This window comes from Monodelphis domestica, chromosome 2 (genome assembly GCF_027887165.1).
Source record: "Monodelphis domestica isolate mMonDom1 chromosome 2, mMonDom1.pri, whole genome shotgun sequence".
NCBI classification, from domain to species: Eukaryota; Metazoa; Chordata; class Mammalia; order Didelphimorphia; family Didelphidae; genus Monodelphis; species Monodelphis domestica.
This window is the reverse complement of record NC_077228.1, coordinates 162,673,844-162,690,391: the sequence shown is the minus strand read 5'-3', so window position 1 is coordinate 162,690,391 and position 16,548 is coordinate 162,673,844. Positions and strand designations below refer to the sequence as shown.

Sequence of the window (16,548 nt, the reverse complement as noted above, 5' to 3'; positions counted from 1 at the left end):
CAAGGAGCAATCCCACTGGGTTCTACATGTATCATTGATCAAGACCTGTTTCCATATTATCAATATTTGCAATAGAGAATCCACCCATTTGTTTGTGTATGTGTCCTATCCTCCAACTAGACCAATAAACAAACAAAAGAATTGCATGAGAACATGTTTTTTCCCCCCTAAACTTTGTGTTTCTCTCAGAGTCGATCCCGGGTTCTGCACACAGAAGTCACTTCAACGTTTGTTGGGTTAACTTATCAGAAAATGGTCACAACGAAATATCCATCAGAACAAAAATTTGATCAGGCCTCAACTACACTCACAAACAAGGGCTCAGCACGCTCCCAGCTCCGAGATGGGCTGGTGATGTTTGGAGTGGAAAAGATGGGGCGCCACAGCTGGAATGAGGAGGAGGCGGGAGAGGAAGGAGGTGTGTCCGCAGCTGGGAGGACTGGAGAGGTGTTTGTAAGGAGGAGGAGTGGACACCGAGAGGAGGAGACCGGGAAAGAAGGAAGAAGGAGATAGGGGAACTGGGAGAGGCAGGCAGTAACCGAGAGAGGGAGAGAGAAGGGAGGTCCAGTAAACCGAGGAGGAGTAGGCAGGAAGTAAAGGAAGTCCCCGGTAGAGGAGGGACCTGGAGGAGTGGACAGAACTGGGAGCCAAGAGCCAGAGAGGAAGGGAGGCGTTTACCCTGAGAGGGCGGGAGGAATGAGGAGAGGAGGTCCTTAGCTCTCCCTGGTATCTTCCCTTCCTGCCTCCTGCCTTACGAGCCAGAGAGGGAGAGGCTGAGAGAGGCAGGGGGAGAGGCAAACCCAGGCAGAAGCTGAGAGAGCCCTGAGCGTGGCGGAGGCGTGGAGGGAAAGGAGCAACTGGGCGGTGGGCAAGCCAAGCAAGGCCAAGGGTCCGTGGCCATGGCCTCTATGGCGGCGGCAATCGCAGCCTCCCGCACCTCAGTCATGAATGGGAATCGGCCGCTGGACGACAAGGAGCGGAAGCGCTTTACCTACTTCTCCTCGTTGAGCCCCATGGCCAGGAAGATCATGCAAGACAAGGAGAAGATCCGCGAAAAGTACGGGCCCGAGTGGGAGCGACTGCCCCCCAAACAGCAGGACGAGATCATCGACAAGTGCATGGTCGAGCCCCACATCCAGGCCCGCTACGCCGCGCACCGCGCTGCGGGGGCCTCGCGGGACCAGCCCCCCTCCTGCTACCCTAACCTGCGGGTGCCCACGGGCCAGAAGGTTGTGCACTTTGGGGACGAGGTAACTGGGGACGCTTGCACGGTGCACAGGAGGGAGGCGGGGAGGGGGACACCCGGGTAGGGGGCTGCAGGTGTGCCCTCGGATCGTTTTCCTACCTAGTACCCCAGCACTAAACCCTTAAATCTTCTCAGTGAGGTCAGAACAACTGCTCTTTGGTAGCCTTTGTTACCGGTTCTAGGTTCATTGCGGGCTGGGAAGGAAAAGGCTTCCCAGAATGACCTGCAGGAGAGACTGAGCCCAAACAAGGAGGAGAGAATATATCCACCCAGACTCTGGCTCTGAGTCCTGGGCTAAGAAGAGAACCTTTGTGAAGATCGCCTACTTATTCTCCCTGTCTCCAACATGGGACACCAGAAAGATAATCCTCAACTCTGACCATCAAAGTACCCAGAGAGGGCTTTCTTACTTATTACCTTAATTGAAAGCACCTTTTCATTATTGGTAAACTCGAGGAAAGAGTTGAGAGGGTTAAAATTTATGACAAGGTTAAAAGTAGTAGCTTTTATGAAAAGATTTAAAAAGATTAGAAAAGTTAAAAATGTAAAACATTATGTACAAGTTATTGTTTGGGACAAACATCATGCCTCAATTTATCAACTAAAATACTGAGGTAAGGCTGATTAAGGGCTCTCTCCCAATTTAAATGCCCCTTTTCAAGCCATATTCCTAAACTTCGTGAGGGGGTGATCATACAGTCAAATTTTGTGCAGTTGTCTAGGGTATGGGGCAAATCATTTTTGGAACCAGAAAGAGAAAAATGGGAGCTAATAGCCACTAAAGCCACAGAACACTTAAAATAGAAAACCACCTGCTCGTTTGCTACTTAGCAAACACTAGCATATACTCTGATCCAGTAGGTTTGGGCATCAGGCAGCAGTAGGAGCATTTGTCCCATGATCACTTAATCACTTTGGCTAAAATCATCAAATGTATAATAGAAGAGGAGTACTTGAGCTATCAGGTATTGGGGTTGGAGCCAATATGTATTGAGCTAGGAAGACTATGTTTCTTGAAGTCATTCACCTTAAGAGTGAAGTTTAAATCCAACTGATGTGTGTATAGTGGCATTTATTCCTGAAGAACTGTCTCATTTTAGTGAAAGGAAAGTGTGAAAACATAGGCATAGACTGCCAACACTACCATATTCTGGAAGAATTAAAAGAAAATTCTCCTCTGAGCTCTAAACTATAATGGGTTTGCCAGGAAAAATAGGTGTGGCAAAAAAGTAAGACTAAAGTATAGTTGTTTTTTTAAGTTATTCCTCTGAAGAAAAGTCTTTAGTGTGAAAATAAGCATCACACACATGGTACAGTACTTGAGTGCTCAGACTTGAGCTATAAAAAAGTAAGCACTACCATCTTTTGGAAGATTTATGAATATATAATTAGGAGATGAAATAAATACTTTTATAAATATGTATTTAAAAATGACTACATATCTTTCCATTTCAGACCATGAATACTTTATATACATTTATATACCAAAATAAACATATATATATATATATATATACATATTCACAGTACATAATCTCCGTATAACTTGTTACAAGTCATTAGGAAAACTTGCCATATTATTTTCTTTCTCTCCCTGGAGTCCTTTGGTCAAATGCCAAGTTAAGCTGCACCTAAACTTATACCTTTAATAAGATTTAAAAGAAAATGGAACTAGAATTAACCTTGGTTGCCCATTTCATAATCCTGTAGGAGCTCATCAACCTTCTATTTTGAAGCTTATTCTTGCCTTTGCCAAGATGGCTGCCAACATGGATTCTTTACTGTGACAAGCATAGGAATATGTCAGAAAAATCTCAACACAGAGGTTGTGAAAGATACAGATTGAATCTCAGGGTTCTTTTTGGATTTTGAGGGGTACCATAGTTTCAAAGTGGGAGATGTTTGGCACTCATCCCTCTGGGCTGGATCGGCCCCTCAGGAAGCACCCTAAAAATAAAATAAGTTGGAAACAGATCAAGTCCAATGATCTGCTGCTGTGGCTTTAGGCCATCCTTTCTAAACTAGGACCTATGACAATTTCCTGATCATGGCCAAATGGTTTGAGTGGGGAGGTTTTGGAGCAGAGTTGAATGCAAGAGGGCATACTAGGACTAGTTTGTCTGCTTGGGAGGTCCCAGGTTTGAAATGAGTACAGGCTAAAACATGTCCTATCGTACCTACTATTGAACTGTATGTAGCCCCCTAGAAATGGTCCTAAGGACCCTCAATTATGGGCTGGATAATTTGGAATAGGGGTTATTCAGGGCAATGACAATGATTGCTGGTGACTTGGTCAATCTGTAGCAAGTCTAGTTAATATATTGTATCCTGGACCTCCCATTCCCCATAACTGGAGGTTTTGGCATCCCCAAAGGGTAAAATGAACTGTCAGAGACTGAAATTCATATCATCCTAACAATTTCTTGAAGGCATAGGTACAGCTTGAATCTTTTTGTTTTTTTTTTTAACCCAGATATTCAGCAGCCAGAAAATTTTCTGGATTCTGTTCTTAAGTCCACCATTGCCTTATTGAATGTTTTCTGTACATTATGGTAGCTCAGTAAAAGGTGTTGACTGATTGTCTTTGCCCTTTTAGCCTGTAGCAGTTAACTTGTTTGGATTTTTACTTTTTCAGTAATCAATCCAACAAGTACTTCTTGAGACTTGGTGGAATTCATCTCATAGCTTTGGTTTTTGTGACTGTGAAGATGTTCTCTTTGGGGCCAACATTGTGATAAGAAAATCAAGTTATGTTATGAGATGAATGCTCTTAACAGTATGATGCCTCCTATCACGTCTTAATTAGCTTGATACTCTGGCAATTTTAATACAAATTGTTGGTAGATGATTCTTTTAGGGGTCAACTATTTGTGTTTTGGAAGGCTTGATGACATACCTCACATTTCCTTCCCTGCTTCTGATTATCTAATAAACAATAAAATAGGACTTTTAAACACTGGGACTTCTTGACTCATTCTACTCTGATACCTGATTTATACTGACCTTGATAGACTATTCAGAAATAATATTACTTCTGGTGTTGTAAGATGGTGATTGCCATTCTTGGCTCCTGATAATCTGATAAAAAGTTAGGACTTTTACTAATTAATGTATAGTAGTCATAGTGACTCTCTACCTGCCTCTTCCCCCTGTCTCCCACATTCCTAACAAATTCACCAAAACATTGGTTTGGTACCATTGTGTGAGTTTTTAGTGATATTAGCATGGTTTTCCTTTTAGGGTTTTTTGTTTGTTTGTTTTTAAGAATTTGTGGTCAGGAGATCACAAGGTGGCTCAATGGATTGAGAGTCAGACCTAAAGGTGAGAGGTCCTGGGCTCGAATTTGGTCTCTTATGCTTCCTAGCTTTTTTAAAAATTTAATTAAAACTCTTACCTTCCATCTTAGAATCAAGACTGATTAGTTCTAAGGCAGAAGAGAGGAAAGGGCTATGCAATGGGGGTTAAGTGACTTGCCCAGGGTCACATAGCCAGGAAGTGTCTGAGGCCAGACTGAACCAGCTGGAAAGTGTCTGAGGCCAGATTGAACCTAAGACCAACCATCTCTAGGCCTGGCTCTCAATCCACTGAGTCACCCAGCTACTCCCAAATGTTTGTCACTTAGAAACGGTGGGATTCAAATTCATGCCCCTGAAGAGACTGGAGCCTTAATTCAGTGCCTTAGACTGATTGGCCATGCTACTAAATCTCACTTCCTAGCTTTGTGACACTGGGTAAGTCACTTAACCCCTGTTGCCTAGGCTTTATTTCTCTTCTGCCTTGGAGCCAATTCACAGTATTGATTCTAAAATGAATGGTAAGGATTAAAAAAGAAAAAATAAAGGACTTACAGTCAAATCGTTACTTCCTACCATATCCCATGAGAAGTCATCTTTGACTTCCAACTCATAAAGTCTAGATTCCTGACATCTGGCACGATTTCTTATACTTCCACAGGGAGCCCATAGTTGGTAAGTTTCAGATTGAATCTATAAGATATCTGAAAACAAAGAAGAACCTCCTTCTCTGCCCTTGATGGACATTTTGATTTATTTCAATTTATTGAGTGACTCCTATTTCCAAGGCATTGTTTTAGCAATGGGGGATAAAAAACAAAAAAAGTTCTTGCCCTTAAGGAATTTATATTATAATAGAAAGTATGCCATGTACCCAGATAAGTAAGGAACAGGTCATTTGGAAAGGAGCACTAACAAGTGGAAATGAAAGCATGGAGAAGATCTGAGGTTCAATAAAACCTGAGCCTTGAAGGAAGATAGATATAGGAGAATGAAAGATAGAGTTGAGGCAGGAAGGAAAGATCACAAATGCATGGAGAGGGGGGCAGCTGGGTGGCTCAGTGGATTGAGAGCCAGGTCTAGAGATGGGATGTCCTAGATTCAAATTTGGCCTCAGATACTTCCCAACTGTGTGACCCTAGGCAAGTCACTTAACCCCCATTGCCTAGCCCTTACCACTCTTCTGCCTTGGAACCAATACCCAGTATTGATTCCAAGATGGAAGGTAAGGGTTTAAAAACAAACAAACAAACCAAATGCATGGAGAGAAGTCATGGAATATCATTCTGGAAGGTAGAGTGAGTGTATTGAAAGGTGATAATAAGAAATCAAGGTTGAAGCCAGATTTTGGAGCAAGAACTGATTCCTCCCAACTCCTGAATGTATGCTAAGCCTTCTCAGCATGATATTCTAAGGAATATAAGAATTTGAGGTCATTAAAGATGGCAAACCTGCCCCAGCCTCCAAACATAACCTTCCCCACACCCAGCCTCTTTAGTTTTGGAGTTCTTTTTCATATACTAATATTAGGTGTTACAGTAGATGGAGCACTAAGCTTGGAATCATGAAGACTCATCTTCATGAGTTAAAATGTGGCACTAGACACTTACTACCAGTGTGGCCCTGGGTAAGTCATTTAACCCTGTTTGCCTCAGTTCTTCATCTGTAAAATGGATTGGAGAAGAAAATGGCAGAACACTCTAGTATCTTTGCCAAGAAAACCTTAATGAGGTCATAGAGAGTCAAACACAACTGAGCAGCAACAACATTACTTTATTATACCAAACATGGTTCCTTCTACATAGTAGCCCCTCAGAAAATATTTGTTTTTTTTTTCTCCTACTCCTTTGTATAGTGAAAAGAGCACTAGCCATAGAAAATCTGATTTCAAAGCCTGACTCAGACACTTAGTAGTTTTGAAAGCTTGGAAAAGTCACCTGACCACTTTTAGCCTCAGGTTCTTCATCTGTAATTTGGAGCCAATAACACTTGCTCTACCTGATTCACAAAGTGATTCTGAAGAGATGATATAGTTGTATGGAAGCAGTTTGTAAACCATAAAGTGCTGTATAAATGTCAGAGTAATTTTGTAATAGTAATCTCAAAACCAGACCTGTGACAGCACATAATTCCTTCTTCCCAGGAGTCCTTTTTAATACTACTAATAATCTGGATGATAACTCTTGGAAACCAGATCTATAACAACATAGAATATTTTTCATCTTCTCTCTTTTCCAGGCTTTTGCCATCGGCTTGAAATCATCTGAATTTGGTGCTTTGGTGCCATTGTTTTTAGACTGCAGAATCTATCATTATGATGCCCAGCTTCTCCCTGGCTGAATCATTTTTCAGAAAAGATTCCAGGGCAGATGTTAACTTTCCTTATCTTTGTCTTGTGTAGTAAGCTCTGACTGCTGGGCACTATGTGAAAAAGTCATTCTGAAAAGATTCCATTGAGTTCCAAAAACCTTTGTAATATCAATCCTTACTGGGCCCCTGACAAGAAAAGGCAGAATGCTTCTGGATTCACATACTGACCTCTTCCTTTCCCCTCACCACCCTCCATCAGAAGCCATTTTCATTTTAATTGTCTATGGAGTCAATGATGAATAATAGTGACCCTTGAACTGGCATCCTTAAAAAAGCATTCTGTGAGAGCATCACATGTATTCAGCAGGTGGGAAAAGGAGATTACTAAAGGCAGAGAGGGCGATGTCTTTCCTTTTTGTTTTCAGGCATGATACAGACAGGCTCATTAATCTGCACAGCTCCCTGGGGAAGAGAGGTGGCCCATTGACTGCCAAGAAACAGAGGTGCAGACAAATTAAGTGACTTGTTCACTATCATATGGGGGATGAGTAGCAGGGCTTGAGATAGTTTTAAATCGATTTCTTCACAAAACCCTAGTGTATTTCTTGGTACAATAATTTTTTTTTGATACACAGATTTAGAAGACTTTCAGTTGAAGTTAAAATCATTCTTTAATTCTTAAAATATTCATGTGGGAATAACACACACACACACACACACACACACACACACACACACACACACACACATACACACAAAGGAGACCAGACAGAACAATTTGGGAACTTGTATATGTTTCATTACTCTTTTGTCATCATAAAAAACTTCCCTTTCTATTCCCTTTTCTCTGTCTCTCACCCTGTTTTCCCCTGCCTTTTCCCTCCCTTTCTTTCTTCCTTCTCTTCCCCCATTTTTCCATATATACTGGGGCTCTGGAAGCCTTTCATTAAGGTTGAGGATTTATATTTACTGTGATCTAGTGGTTAAAGGTTCTATTGTTTGTTTTTTAATTCATGGTGTAGCTCACTCATGAGTTAAATCATTAGTGATACTTTTTTTGCTTTGGGAACTATAGGTTTACTTACTCAATTATGGAAATTCTCTTACCTCAGCAGGGCTAAATATATTACAGACTCAAAGGAAGAACAAGATACATTTTTTAAAGTATAGGTACAGTCCCTACACAGGCATTTGTTAGAGAAGAGCACATTATAATTCTTCCACTTCCTCTTAACCATTTTTAGTCACAGATACTTGAACCATCTTCATAATGTAAAAATAAATATAGCATGGGTACTCTGTTTAGCTCTTGAATAGATCTGTGCTTTGGGAGACCAGACAACTTTTCTACTATGTTTATGCTTTTGGGTGCTGGGCAACTTCTGGACCTCTGAGACACAGGCACTTGTGCTGTGGATTTCTGGTCTAGCCAGAATTTGCCAAGACCCTTGTGTCCCATTCTGGACCACATTCTGGGAAGATTGCGGTACTTCTAAATATCTTTTCTTATCTCCAAAACTGAAACATCACATTTCCCAAATTATTAGTAAAACAGCAATAAATATCCCCCCCCTTTTTTAAACAGTGCCTTACCTTTGCCTTCAGTTTTAGACTCAATAACTATCAGTTCCGAGGCAGAAGAGTGGTAAAAGCTAGGCAAATGGGGTTAAGTGGCTATAGCTAGGAAGTGTCAAATTCATTTTGAATCCAGGACCTCCCATCTCCAGACCTGGCACTCTATTCACTGAGCCACCTAGATACCTCAGATATCACTTTTAAACTTTGTAAAAAACAAAACAAAACTCTATGAGGCATATAGCATAGGTATCACATGAATATATGAAGGACTTATGATTTTAATGTAGTGGGTTCCCTATTTGGGCCTGCCTTCACTAATGCAAATCTTAAATCTGTGAATTAGTCGAACACAGGACTACAGATTTAGTTGTTTTTTTTTTAATTATGCAACCAGTATAGCATAAAGAGCAAAATATATTTTAATTTTTTTTGTTAAACAACCTTATTATAAAGACCACAATTTTACCAACAAAGATACTGAAGTTCAGAGCAGTCAATTGAATTGTCCAGGATAAAAAAAATGGTAAATGGTAGAGTTGGAATTTGAACCCGGATCCTCAAAAGCCAAATCTTGTGCCCTTTCTACTATACCCTGTCTCCTCTGATAACCCACAGTTGGCAATACTGTCACAATTTTATAGCAGTTCACTGAAATGTAGTACTTATTATGACCAGGAAGCACTACATGGTCTTGAAATGCTTTTTGAAGAGACAAAATTGCATTTAGAAGAGTGTTTCATTTATTGTATCCAAGCTCTAAAAATTATCAATTTATATCGATTTGATAGAAATAGCAACTCTTATTCAGAACACTCAACCAAGCAACTCCCTTTCTCTCTGAGGTTTGCCATATAGAGATTTGGGAAAGGCTGGTATTGGTTAGTTAGCTGGAGGATTCCAGAACCTACTGAAAGGGTTAAATGGCTTATCACAGAGGAAGTTAATCAATAAATATTTTTTTACAAACATTTACTATATGCCAGGCAGGAGGCTAAGCAGTGGATATTCACAGAAAGCCAAAACCAATCATTTCTTTCAAGGAACACACATCTGGATGGAGGAGATACAGACACACGTGTATATCCACACACCCAAAGGAAATTCATCCCAAAGGCATCTGCAGAAGGTGGGATTTGAACTGCCTTGAAAAAAGCCAGGGAAACCCAAAGGCAGGGGTGAGAGTAGATAAGATCTAGTGTGAAGACCTGGAGGCTGGAGTTGGAGTGTCATTCCCTGAAAGACATGGGCAAGTAGATCGATGCTGAGCCTGTGGTGGAGCAGCCACTCTTCTGACCTACAGCTGCATTATGGAATGGGTGATCTCAGGTGTCCATCACAAACATAGTTACAGCACAGTCCAGGAGGTACAGCAAACCTCTTTTGTAAGATAAGCAGGATTTAGGATGATATGGTTGGGCAAGTATTCTGATGAACAAAGTTCCTATTTATTCCCTGCTGTAGAGAAGGGAGTAAAGTGTAGGACAACTGGAAATGTAGGAAGGGGGCAGCTTATGCAACGCTCTAAATGCCAATTTGTATTTGATTCTGGAAATCATAGGGAGTCACTGTAGCTTATAAGGCAGAGAGGAGATGGAGGTGGGGGAAGGGAAACAGAGTGGTGATAGTCACACATATTCTTTAGAAATATAATCTTAAGGGTAGCTAGATGACTCAGTGGATAGGGAGCCACATCTAGAGAAAGGAGGGCCTGGTTCAAACATGGCTTCAGATGCTTTCCAGTTCCTTGACTCTGGGCAAGTCACTTAATACTGGCTGCCTAGCCCTTATTGCTCTTCTGCCTCAGAGTTAGTATTTAGTAACAATTCTAAGATAGAAGGTAAAGATTTAAATAAATATATTTATGATTAAATTATATATTGTTATGTTACATAAGGTACATATAGTATAATAAATATTTGTTATATAAAGTATATATAATATAATAAATATTTAAACATAAATCTATATAATTATATTACATAATTATGTATATAGTATATAAAATTAAATAAATATAAACTAATAATATAGTATATAATTATATCATATATTATACACATATGCATTATATAATATCTAATAATATATAAACACATTTTAAAATAATAATGAGTAATAAAAATATAATAAAATAAATAATAAATAACAAATATAATTATAGATATATAAAATACTAGCAGTTGAGAGGAAGATACATTGGAATGAGGAGAGATTTGAGTTAGAAGGCTATTGTCATAATCTAGAGAAGAGGTGATTAAGGCTTGACAATAATTAGGAAGTTGGGGGAGGAGGCTTAGGAGGGAATATAAGGAGTTTTATTTTAGACATTGTAAGTCTCACTGGGACATCCAATTCAAGCTGTCCAAAAGGCATGACTGTAGCTCAGGAGAGAGACTAAGGCTGGATATATGGATTTGCGAATGATTTGCAGAGGAGTGAATTGATCAGATCATCAACTGATGAAATAGAATGAACAAAGGGCCCAGGACAGAATCTTGGGTAACATCAAGAGTGGGCATGACTTGGATAAAGGACCAGCAAAGGAATTGAGAAGGCATGGTTTGGCAAATAGGAGATGAATTAGGAGAGAGTAGTTTCATGAAAGCCAAGAGAGGAGAGAATATAGAGGAGGACAAAGATAATGAAGGATGGAGTTTTTTTAAAAGGACATTAGATTAGCCTAAAAAATAGAATAAATAACTTCTTATAGAATAAAAATTAAGAAGAGTCAGTCTAAAAAGTGCTTATGTGTCTCAAACTATTTCCCCCCTTCTTTAATCGATAGGTCTGTTCTCTGATCCTTTCTTGACTGATAGGGGCAGTTTGGTTTTCAGCTGTGTCTTAGACTTGCTTTGATAACCACTTGGTTCTGGGCCAATCTCTTTTTCTTAGGGAGGCTTTTGTACAAAGTCTGTCAGGCATCAGAGAAGAAACCTTGTTTACTGTCCTCAATGTAGGTGTGGGAGTGGATGTATCTCCCCAGTGGCCTTGGCAAGTATATGCTTTATGAATTGAAACAGTTGCTACACTGAGGCCCCGTCTGACATTTTGAAAAAAGATGTTGGTTGGTATTGGGTTCCCAGATAAGAGAGCAGTGTTAAAGGCTGTTGGCATTTCAGAGGAAAAGGTACTTTATGTGTAAGAGAAAGAGCAAGAGAGACAGAGAGTGTAACTGCCAGCCCATCTGGGTTTCCCAACAACTTTTGTTAGAGAAGCTGGCAGTGCCTCCCCTCCTTGTTGATCAGGCACCTCCTTGGCAGATTCTGTGCATCTCAAATCCTTCACATTTGCCTCTTTTTTCTCATCTTCTCTCTCAGGCTTTCCCCAGAGTGATAAGAGTTACCGTGTCACCAAACTGTTAGGGCTGTGTGTCCTTGTTCCTTTATGCAATGGAGAAGTTATTTTCAGAGTGACTAAGCTGTCTTCCTTTATGATCATGGTACATTTCTTTCATCTAGGGAAACTCGAATCTCCTGAGAGCATTCTGACAGCACCATAAAAAAATCTAACTTCATCCACTGTGGCAGCCAGGAGCAAAGTTGTTGTCAGATGTATTTGTCACAGAAACTCAGCAGGGTTTTGGTTATTTGGAAATTTCAGGTCTTGAGGGGTGTGTGTGTGTGTGTGTGTGTGTGTGTGTGTGTGTGTGTGTGTGTGTGTTTTCCAGGCAATGCCATAGAGTGTATGTAATTGGCTAGAGAAGAGTGTGCTTGGCGGCACTCTGGTGTGCCTGCTGGTTCTGGTGGGATGCAAAAGAAAGATGCTATTGTAAGAGAAAGCATTTGCCACTTTGAAATTCTGATGCATTTGCACCCAACTGCTGAAGAGCCTGTTCTCTTGTAAAAGCTTTTGTTGCTTGGGCCTGCAGCTGATGACTAACATCAGATCCTACATTTCTTTGGTGTGTGTGTATGTGTGTTTTAAAGTGCTGTATTATTTTTATGAGCACAAAATTGTAGAAATATGAGGAATCCACCCCTTGATTCAGTCTCTTTCAAGAGTGAACAGAAAAACTACTGACTTGCCATTGGGATGGAAAAAGATGGTTATTCAGTGATCCTTCAAGCTTTGATGGAGCTGTGACTTGACTAATGTTGATATTACTAACTTCTAAGACCAGCAACCTCCCCAGGTCTTTGTGCAAACCTCACAGGGTTTATTTCTGCTTTGTGGTATTTGCTTAAAAAATTAGCTTAAAAAATATCTGCACTAAAAGTCTTGACTTAAATCTTCATAGAACCTAAAGTGCTTAAAAGTGCATAATTTCAATTTGGGAGGAAATTCACATTTAAGTAGCAGGAGGCCAGTGATATTGTACTCTGTACTCTTCTTTTGCCCTCCATGTAGCTGATGACTAAGTTTGCTTATGGACTTCATCAATCTATTTACCAGGTCAGTGGAACTTTATGGTTCAAAGTAAAAGAATCAAGCTTCTTTTTAAAAATAAATTCCCTTCCTTTAAAAACAATTTCAGTGAAATTTTTATTATAATTCCAGAGCGGATGTTGCTATTGTATGTGAAGATCATAGCCCTCAGCTTTATATAGGCCTTTAAAGCTTACAAAGCATTTCTTTCCCAACAACCCTGCAAGGCAAGTAGTATTCTCACCATTTTACAGATGATAATAATAAGAGATAACATTTTTTTGAGGTTTACAAAGCACTTTATAAATATATTGTTTGATCTGCACAAGAACCCTGCAGAATAAGTGCTAGTATTATCCCCTTTTAAAGATGAGTAAATTGAGGCAGATGGAAGTTAAGTGATCTGTCCAAGATCACATAGCTAGTTAGTGTCCAAGGCTGGATTTGAAGATCTATCTCCAATGCACTACCAGATGAAGAAATGGTAGCTAAGAGCATTTAAAGTGATTTGCTCAGACCTGCGACTCTTTCCTTCAGTTTTCCTATCTGACAAACTCATCCTGCTGCCTCCATACTAAAAAGGAAAACTTAAAGAGTTATAGAATCATAAACTCTTGGTGTTGGAGAGGACTTGAAAAGTCATTTAACCTGACTTTCTGCCTAATGTAGGAATGATTTCTAAAACATCTCAGCCTTTGCCTGAATGCTTCCAGTGATGGAAAAATTAGTATCTTACAAAGTAGCCCATTTCCTTTTAAGAGGAGCAAAATATCTAAGTTGAAAAATAATTTGAGTCCAACTGGACTCTTTTGGCAGAGGGGAGGGAGAGTGGCCAGTGTTCCCTTTGACTCGTTAGAATTGTGAATATAGGATCATACTTCCTGAGCAATAGGAAATAAGGGATAAATGTATAGAGTTTGGTATTGCATAGAAAAGATGCTATGAGATTAGCTTGACATATAATGATACACATGAGAATTATACATGGAATAATTAATAAGCCATTCTTATCCAATGCTGTAATTAGCATTACTTTGATATAGCTATGCAAGGGATTAATTTTTTTATCCTTTTTTGGCACTCTTCTAGGACATTTAAACATCCTCTAGACTTAGTTTCCCCCAGTACCATATACAACAACCCCCTCTTAAACACATGCACGTGTGTGCACACACATACTCATCAAAAGTTAGAGGTCTTACTTACTCTAACCTTTTTTGCTTATTTTAACCAAGAGGACCTTAAACAGCAAAACCAACCACTCCTGGGACTCTCCACCCCTACCCAGAATATCTAGGAGCCGAAGGATATGAGATCATAGAAGCTCCAAAGCTCAAATCTGGCCTCAGACACTTCCTAGCTGTGTGACCTTGGGAAAGTCACTTAAGCCCCATTACTTAGTCTTCACCACTCTTCTACCTTAAAACCAATGCATAGTATTGATTCTAAGATGAAAGGTGAGGGTTTAAAAAAAAAAGAAAGAAAAAAGAGGCTCCAGGGCTATGGCTGGCTATCCAGTCTGGCTGGAGAGGCTGCAGAGATAATGACTTGGAATGGGAAAGGATGAAATTCGAGTAGACTCTAGATCCAAGGATCCCAGGGCTCTTGTACTGAAGGAAGAAAGAAGATAAAATTGGAGTGTGCAGGGTGGAGTAGAGAATGGCATCTAGGCAGTTTGGTGACTTTCTTTTTGTTTAAGCTGGAACTAGTGGCTGTTCAGCAAACATACTTACTATGATCCAGGTGCTTGTTCTAAATGTTTAGGATGCAAATAAAGGTACAAATAGGGTCCTTTCCCTCCAGAAACTCACATTCTAAAGAAAGAGACAACATGCAAATAACTATATCCAGTTGACTAATGTTAGTGAGGAAGCTAGATGGTGAAATGGATACAACACTGGGTTTAGAATCAGGAAGACTCATCAGTCTGAGTTAAAATCCTGACCTCAGATGCCTAACTTGTTGTGTGACTCTGGGCAAGTCACTTAACCCTCATTGCCTCAGTTTCCTCATCTGTAAAGTGATTTGGAAAAGGAAATGGCAAAATGCTCCGGCATCTTTGCCAAGAAAACCACAAAATGGAGTCATGAAGAATTGTATACAACTGAAATGACTTAACATCAAAAACATTTATTAAGTGCTTGCTAAAGGGGCAGCTAGGTGGCTTAGTACATAGAAAACCAAGCCTGGAGATTGGAGGTCCTATGTTCAAGCTGACTTCAGACACTTCCTAGCTGTGTGACCTTGGGCAAATCACTTAATCCCAACTGCCTAGCCCTTACTGCTCTTTTGTCCTGGAATGGATACTTAGTACTGATTCTAAGCCTGAAGGTAAAGGCTATTTTTAAAAAATGTCTACTATGTGCCAGATACTGGGCTAAATTCTGGGGATATGAAGAAAGGTAGTAGGCAGTCCCTGATCCCAGAAAGCAGTATAAAGTAAATAGAAGGTAATGTCAGGGGGAAGGTACTGGGTGAAGGGTTAGGGAGTGAGCAGGGTAGGTAGGCATCTTGCAGAATATGAGATTTCAGCTGAGTCTCCAAGGAAGGTAGAAGGTAGGATTAGGAGAGAGAATATTTGTGACATGGGGGAAGGGGAAGGCAAGGAAGGTGCCTGAAGTTGGGAGATGGGATATCATCTCTGAAACTTTGGAATCTTGGTTCTGTGACTTAGAGAAGCCAATGATCACCTCAGAAATATTCTTCTCCTTCCATCAGGGATGGGAATAGGTGTCTAGAACTCTAGGATATGAAATACATTCACAGAAACATGAAAATGACTAATACTGGGACAGTTCCCGATATGATGAGTAAGGGAGGGAGAATAAGCAGGTACTTGATTCCTGAAATGGGAAGAAATAGAGATGAGAATAACAGTCATTTAAAAATATTAGTATATAGTATGAGGGCAGTTAAGTGGCTGAGAATCAGGAAGACTCATTTTCATAAGTTCAAATCCTGAGCAAGTAACTTAATTCTGTTTGCCTTAGTTTCCTTGTCTGTAAAATGAGCTGGAGAAGGAAATACCAAACCACTCCAGTATCTTTACCAAAAAAAAAAAAAACCCAACAAAAAAAACCAAAACAAAAAAACCCAAATAGGGTCACAGTCAGACATGATAAAATAACAATAGTCACAGAAAGTATAGTATAACCTCCCTCCCTCTTTCTGTCTTGTATAGAATACTTTTGTAGCCCTTAATTCTTTGCAGGGGCTTGAATCCAAGTTCTGTGATTCCTTAAGCCTGCAAATGAAGCCCAAAGCTAGCAACAAATTGTTTGGAGTATGTGGGGGATATATGGTGCCATGGACTTTCTCCCAGATCCCCTAAGCCAGTAAGGCACATCATCTGTTTTCCAGGCTGGGGCAGTGATGATTAAGAGGATGAATGGCAGCCAAAATGTTTAGTCTCATCATTGAGTTTTCTGGGTCAGATGCCACTAATCTCTGGCCATCATTTTCCCTCAAGCCTTGATTTTTCCCAAAACAGATGCTACTGCCATTCTTCACTGTTATTCTACTCTCCCAAAGTTCAGGAATCTAGACTGGTAGAACCCAGAATGCATAACAGACTTAAGGTTCCATGACTAGAAGATCCAGGCTTTCCAGAAGGATACTTCCTCCCTCTGAATAAAACAGAAAAAAAATTCTTGCTCCAAAATATCTATCCTTATTAATTCTTTTTTATTCAACTAACATTTCTTAAGCATCCATTATTCATAATCATTCAATAAGCATTTATTTTTATATTTAAAA

The 16,548-nt window shown here is 40.0% G+C and overlaps 1 protein-coding gene across 1 annotated transcript in view; it reads left to right on the top strand.

Moving 5' to 3' along the window:
- The first annotated feature begins 446 nt into the window (after window positions 1-446).
- C2H1orf198 (chromosome 2 C1orf198 homolog) overlaps window positions 447-16,548 on the top strand; it is a 54,405-nt gene continuing 38,303 nt past the window's right edge. The window contains exon 1 of the mRNA XM_001369380.4: window positions 447-1,250. Within this exon, the coding sequence (XP_001369417.1) occupies window positions 900-1,250 (351 nt within the window). The 5' untranslated portion in view covers window positions 447-899. The remainder of the gene's footprint in view (window positions 1,251-16,548) is intronic.